Below are 7,333 nucleotides of genomic sequence, written 5' to 3' on the forward strand. Positions count from 1 at the left end.
TTCGCACATCCCCATTTCTGTTCAGAACGCGGCAAGCGTTTACTGAGACGGCTTATATATATATATATATATATATATATATACATATATATATATATATGCATATATAAACATACATACCGCGAGCTACGCAAAGCCCCCGTAAGACATGTGTTTAGTGGGATGAAGAGCATGGGATCTTGTGTCTGGCCTGCTGCACATACAGCTATAAACGCTTTACCGGCTATTGTTGTCATCCTGTCGACGCTGCAAAAACCATGGACGTCAGACACAAACCTTTTATTAGCATGTCCAAAAACCAACTGTATCATAAAGAATGATCTCTAATAGTCTCTGCATTTTTGTTTTTGTTTTGAAGGAACACGTTAACAAGGGCCCTAGGCTGAAAATAGAGAGAACTGCCCAAAAACCAAAGCGCTCACACCGAACTGTTTGTGATGACATCGGTGCTCAGGGTTCGCCTACATCGCTCTGCGTCCGCGATTACACAAATATCTCCAAACCATGGATATATAACGCTATCCACATTATATATAGATGGTATACGCACAGTATCTCATTACACGTACTATCAGAATATTACTTCAGCATTGGGGTCACACCCTACAACTCCACGATCGACCAGGGACAGCGACCGCCTATCTCTGTTCACGAGATACCGCACGCAGGTAGCCCATGCCCTTCTTAGGGGTCAGTAGGAACTTGTCCTCATCGAGCGGCATGGGCGGCGGCGGCGTCCGCTTGCTCGGCTCCAGCCGGTTCTCCCGCAGCACGGCAATCAATGCCACTTTCGCCTCGAACAGCGCGAAACGCATGGCGATGCAGTTGCGCGGCCCGCTGCCGAAGGGTACGAAGGCACACGGGTGGCGTTCCTCCTTCGCTTCGGGTAGGAAGCGGTCCGGATCGAAGCGCAGAGGGTCCGGGTAGTGCTCAGGGTCGCGGTGGATGTTCAAGATCGGCATCTGGACGGTTGTGCCGCGCGGAATATGCACGTTCGTGTCGGGCAATGTGTAGTCTCGGCTACACTGGCGCTCCATGCGGATGGCCGGCGGGTACAGCCGCAGCGTCTCGGACAGCACCCGGTCCAGATAGGTCATCTCTGCCACGGCGTCGTAGGTCAGCTGGCCGTCGTGTCGCTGCAGGACGTCGTCGATTTCGCGGTGGGCGGCGTTCTGGACGTCGGGCGACGTCGCCAGGCAGTAGGCGGCGAACGCTAGCAGCGAGGCTGTCGTGTCGTAGCCGACGATGAGGAACAGCACCGACTGGCTGATAATGCTACTGTCACTAAGGATGCGTTTGCCGTCCTTGTCCTTGGTGTCCAGAAGCAGTTGGAGGAAGTCTTTGCGCGAGTTGCCGGCCTCGCGCTGCCGTACGGCGCTTTTGACAACATGTTTGAAAAATGCATTGATGCGCGCAAACGGGTCTGGTAACAGGCGCACGGACCCCAAACCAAACAGAAGGATGAGCAAGAGTCGGAAGCCGGAATATCCGCGAGGGGCCTTGAAAAGCTCTTCCGCGTTCTTGGCAAATTCACAGTTGGGGTCTTTAAACGAGTTGCAGTTGACACCGAACGCGCAGGACGCGATGTTATCCATGGTGAACCGACCGAAACAATCCTTAATTTCGAGTTCGCCACTCTTCTTCATCTCGTCTTGCACGTATTTGTTGAGGTTTGAGGCGTTTTCCAAGCACAACTCATGCATTATCTTGAGTTTGCTAGAGGAAAACGTTGGCGACATCACAGATCTGGTGTCCTTCCACGTTTTCCCGTTCAGTACTTGCAACATCTCATCGAACTCCTCCGTGAGCAAGAGCTCGCGCCGGTCCGTAAAGTACTCAAAATCCTTGATTGTGATCCTCTGAATCAGGTCCAAATTCCCGACGTACAGCACTGGCAAACTCAGCTCAAAGTAGCCGCAGAAATTCTTACCTCCTTTCTCGTAGTAAAGCCATTCCTCGAACGTGACAAAGGGGGTCATGAACGGCGGTCCCATCTCCGTGCCCCAGGGAAACCTGGCGGTCGGGCCCAACACTCCCCTGGATCTCCAGAAGTCAAAGTGCCTGGTGACGTAGAAGTAGACGCAGACGAATAAGACGGCCAGCACCGCCAGCGGCAGCGGCGAAAAGAGCCAGGACAGCACTGACAACACCACGGAACTCACCCACCCGATCATGGCGGCGCGCAAGAGGCGCGGACACGCCGCACCCGGCCGTCTACGACTGTTGTCTGCCGCCGCGCACTCCCGCCTCTGACGCTCAAGGCCACCCTGGCGGCCGGCCCGCCACCCAAGGTCACCTTGGCTGCCGACCAGTCAAGTGCACCGCCACGCTCCCGGATGGCGTGTTGTGGCGCAATCGTCACACATGGAGAAACTGGCACATCAGTACACATGCACAAACGCCCGTGCATAGGTGGGCACGAGCCCGTTAACCTGCTGATCCGTTAATTACGTAGTTAAATTTCCCGTTCGTTTGTTCGTTCGCCGTGTAAAGTGGCCAATGTAGCGGATGGGTCGGCGCCTCCGCAGGACTCTGCATTCATCACTCGTTTCCGACGCTTATCTCCAGTTCTTCTATTCTCTGTCTTAATTCAGTTCTAAGTCGTACCACTGTCCATTTTCCTGTAGTGAGCAGAACATAACGTGATTTGTATTCAAAACTGCAACACTGCTACGCTGGAAGCATTACATTGTTTGAGGGCCAGCACATTTCCGTATGTGCCAGAATTCGTTCGAAACATGTCAGAGCACTATGGAAAATTCCTCCTCAAGAAAATTGAATCAACATTTGTATGTTTTTGCGAAGGACTTAGACTGCATGCCGTTGGTCATAAGACTTTTTGTGACTACCAACCACGCAGTGCTTTCCACATAGTGATGACCCATGTGGCTATACTGTTTCCAGGCCAGGGCTGAATTATTTTCAGGTCAGTGCTCTCGAACATCCGTCATAGGCGCCATGCCAGGCGCAGCGCAGGACAAAACGTGCAGAACCAAGAATCCTTTTCAGGATAACGCCCCCCCCCCCCCCCCGCCTCCCTGCAGGTGGCCCTGAGCGGGATCACCCGCTGACATGTAAGTACAATCAAGCTTCGCTTACTCGTTACCATGGCACATTAAACGGAGTTTTCCACATTTGCGGGGAGTTTTGAACTGAAAAAGCCGTCTGGAAGACCTTTAGTTGCTGTTCACAATCCCGCCCCTCTCACGACCTAAGCCACTCTAGTTTCTGAACCACACGCCCGCCAAAATGGGGCGAAGAGAATTTCAAAGTCACCTCATCATTGGTGACGTCATAATAACGCCATTCAAATCCTAGTACTACATAAGCCATGCGGTAGTCAAAATAAAACAAAAACAAAAAACAAAAACCATTGGCGAGACATTCGTGAGCGCCACTTCCAGATCTAGCAAACGGTCGTCAAGTGCCTCTTGATCATTGTTGTGCAAGGTTGTTGTGTGTACCATGTGTTTATACTGTTTTTCAACAAGTGGTAATTTGTGACATTTGAATTTAGGCATTTCAGAGGCTCTCAAACAATGGGGTATATGACATATCCGTTACACGAGACATCCAGCGTCGTAATATGCCACCAAGACCAAGGGATGTTGAACAATGCATCTTCTATGATGTAATTAGCCGTCGCCTGTCATATGGTGTGCCATATGAAGGAATGACATGCAAAATGTGACGTAAAAATAAAAAAAATGTGACACTTTATGCCGGTTTTCACACACTCGCGGACTTCTCTGAATGCTTTGAAATTTGCCACAGATAATCACCTTACATGGCTCCACCTAGCCACCAAATATTATAGTATGACGTTTAAACGTTCGCCCTCCAGAGGCATTCAAACCTTAAAAATGACCCCTCGCATGTGTTAACATATACACATTGTATGTCAACTAAATGGACGAGAGACTCCTTCGATCTCATTGAAATTGGGCAAAAATGTGCACCATGTTTATACATATAGTTTTTCACCAAGTGGCAATTTGTGACACTTCCATTCACTCATTCCAGAGACTCAAACAATGGCATATATGGCATATCACTAAAACGACGCAAACAGCGTCGTAATAGGTCACAAAGAACAAGGAATGCTGAACAACGCATCTCCTATGATGTGATTAGCTGTTGCCCCTCCTTTTCTGCGCTATCTGACGGTACGACACGCAAAATGTGACGTACAAATCAAAAATGTTACATTCGATGTCAGTTTTCGCACGTTCGCCGACTCCTCTGATTGTTTTGAAGTTCGCCACAAATAATCACCTTACATGGTTCAGCCTAGCCACCACATATTATAGTATGACATCTAAACGTTTATCTTCCAGGGGCATTCTCAAGCAATGAGGTACATGACATATCACTAAAACGAGACATCCAGCATCGTAATACGCCACCAAGACCAAGGAATGCTGAACAATGCATCCCCTATGATGTAATTAGCCGTTGCCTCTCATATGTTGTGCCATATGACGATATGGCATGCAAAATGTGACTTACAAATCAAAAATGTCACATTCGGTGTCGGTTTTCACACATTCACCGACTCCTCTGATTGCTTTGAAATTCGCCACAAATAATCACCTTACATGGCTCCACCTAGCCACCAAATATTATAGTGCGACATTCAAACGTTCATCTCCCAGAGGCATTCAAACCTTGGAAATGACGGCCTTGCACGTGTCAACTAGACGATAGGCGATTAGCTAAATAGATAAGAGACCCATCGATGGCCTCGAAATTTGACACAAATATTCGACATGTATGTGTAAAATTTTCCACCACGTAGCAAGTTGTGACATTCAATTTACGCATTTCAGAGGCTCTCAAGCAATGAGGCATATGACATCTCTAAAACGACACAAGCAATGGCGTAGCATGCTACCAAGACTAAGCAATGCCATACAGTGCATCCTGTAAGATGTATTTATCCACTGTACCCCACTTGGCGTGTCGTATGACAGTATGACATTCAAAGTGTGACATCTAAATGAAAAATATCACATTCAAATAACATAGGAAGTGCAATAAGTGCGATAATGAGGTAAGAGGGTACGTGCCTTTTTGGTCGGGTTGCAACGGACCGTAAGTTAGCAGATATATGATTAAAGCGATTAAGATTATGGCAAGTACGAACGTTACTTGCAGCAGCAGAAAATTTGATACATGAAGGTGAAAAACTGGGATATTTTTCTTAATTAGTCGTGTGTCCATGACCTGGCTATCATTTCGCCTTTTTAGTACCTATTTTAGTCCTCCTGCTGTCTGTACGTTATAACTCACATTGCTGGTTTCTTGCGTGAATTATTATATTTTTGCATGATAAATTCGTGAAAATTAGAGGCAATCAATCACACCAGGATTCGGAGCACCAATGGCCAAAGCCACCAAATCAAGGAAAGTAATTGCACGCTGATTATTTTGGTGCTTTGGTAATTGCTGGAGGCGAGTTTCAAAGCAATCAGAGGAGTCCGCGACTGTGTGAAAACCGACATCGAATGTGACATTTTTTATTTGTACGTCACATTTTCCATGCCGTACTGTCATAAAACACATATGAGAGGCAACGGCTAATTACATCATAGGAGATGCATTGTTCAGCATTCCTTGGTCTTTGTGACATATTGCGACGCCGTTTGTGTCGTCTTGGTGATGCGTCATATATCCCATTGTTTGAGAGCCTCTGGAATCCGTGAATGGAAATGTGGCGACTTGCCACATGATAAAAACTGTATATGTACATGATTCACATCTGTGGAAAATTTCAAGGTGATCAAAGGAGCCTCTCTGCCATTTTACTGCCATGAAATATATATTTGAATGCCTGTGGAAGGTGAACGTTTAAATGGCACGATCTAATATTTGGAGGCTAGGTGGAGCGATGCGACGTGAATGCAATCTCAATTTACTCCTTTTTGGATGTCATACTTATTGAATTATATACTCAGCCATGACGTAATTGGGTCTACCTGTGAGCTAAATTTCATTGTAATTTGTGAGTAGACCGAATGTGACACGCGATTGTGAGCGTGCAATGTCGTTCTAACTTGACGAACGTAGAGTTCGCGGTGGCAGACGACAGCCGTGGACGGCCGCGCGGGGGGCGCGTGCGCTTCTTACGCACCGCCTTGATCGGGTGGGTGAGTTCGGTGGCGTTGTCAGTGCTCTCCTGGCTGTTACCTGACCCGTTTGCGCGCATCAATGCATTTTTCAAACATGTTGTCAAAAGCGCCCTATGGTAGCACGAGGCCGGCAACTTGCGCAAAGACTTCCTCCAACTGCTTCTGGACACCAAGGACAAGGACGGTAGACACATCCTTAGGGACAGTAGCATTAACAGCCAGTCGGTGCTGTTCCTCATCGTCGGCTACGACACGACAGCCTCGCTGCTAGCGTTCGCCGCCTACTGCCTGGCGACGCCGCCGGACGTCCAGAACGACGCCCACCGCGAGATCGACGACGTCCTGCAGCGACACGACGGCCAGCTGACCTACGACGCCGTGGCAGAGATGACCTATCTGGACCGGGTGCTGTCCGAGACGCTGCGGCTGTACCCGCCGGTCATCCGCATGGAGCAGCAGTGTAGCCGAGATTACACATTGCCCGACACGAACGTGCATATCCCGCGCGGCACGATCATCCAAATGTCAATCATGAACATCCACCGCGATCATGCGTACCACCCGGACCCGCTGCTCCTCGACCCGGACCGCTTCCTACCCGAGGCGAAGGAGACGCGCCACCCTTGCGCCTGCATGCCTTTCGGCAGCGGGCCGCGCAACTGCACCGGCATGCGGTTTGCGCTGTTCGAGGCGAAGGTGGCGCTGATTGCCGTGCTGCGGGAGAACCGGCTGGAGCCGAGCAAGCGGACGCCGCCGCCGCCCATGCCGCTCGATGAGGACAAGTTCCTACTGACCCCTAAGAAGGGCATGGGCTACCTGCGTGCGGTATCTCGTGAACAGAGATAGGCGGTCGCTGTCCCTGGTCGATCGTGGAGTTGTAGGGTGTGACCCCAATGCTGAAGTAATATTCTGATAGTACGTGTAATGAGATACTGTGCGTATACCATCTATATATAATATAGTGTTATATACCCATGGTTTGGAGATATTTGTGTAATCGCGGACGCAGAGCGATGTAGGCGAACCCTGAGCACCGATGTCATCACAAACAGTTCGGTGTGAGCGCTTTGGTTTTGGGCAGTTTTCTCTTTTTTCAGCCTTCGGCCCATTGGTAGCGTGTTCCTTCAAAAGAATGTAGAGATCATTAGAAATCTTTCTTTATGATACAGTTGGTTTTTGGACATGCTAATAAAAGGTTTGTG

At 49.0% G+C, this 7,333-nt stretch overlaps 2 protein-coding genes across 2 annotated transcripts; one reads left to right on the plus strand and one right to left on the minus strand.

Annotated features, from left to right (window-relative positions):
• Positions 1-638: 638 nt before the first annotated feature.
• On the minus strand, positions 639-1,994 carry LOC119098885 (cytochrome P450 9e2). Its single transcript, XM_037221930.1, has one exon. The coding sequence runs from the start codon at positions 1,992-1,994 to the stop codon at positions 639-641; it is 1,356 nt and encodes a 451-aa protein (XP_037077825.1).
• Positions 1,995-5,131: 3,137 nt separating this feature from the next.
• On the plus strand, positions 5,132-6,977 carry LOC119098886 (cytochrome P450 6B1-like). The gene is made up of 2 exons (XM_037221931.1): positions 5,132-5,138; positions 6,277-6,977. The coding sequence occupies exons 1-2, from the start codon at positions 5,132-5,134 to the stop codon at positions 6,975-6,977; spliced, it is 708 nt and encodes a 235-aa protein (XP_037077826.1).
• The last annotated feature ends 356 nt before the right edge of the window (positions 6,978-7,333 follow it).

The sequence above is a fragment of the Pollicipes pollicipes genome, unplaced genomic scaffold (genome assembly GCF_011947565.3).
Source record: "Pollicipes pollicipes isolate AB1234 unplaced genomic scaffold, Ppol_2.1 Scaffold_4740;HRSCAF=5597_pilon_pilon_pilon, whole genome shotgun sequence".
In the NCBI taxonomy this organism is placed as follows: domain Eukaryota; kingdom Metazoa; phylum Arthropoda; class Thecostraca; order Pollicipedomorpha; family Pollicipedidae; genus Pollicipes; species Pollicipes pollicipes.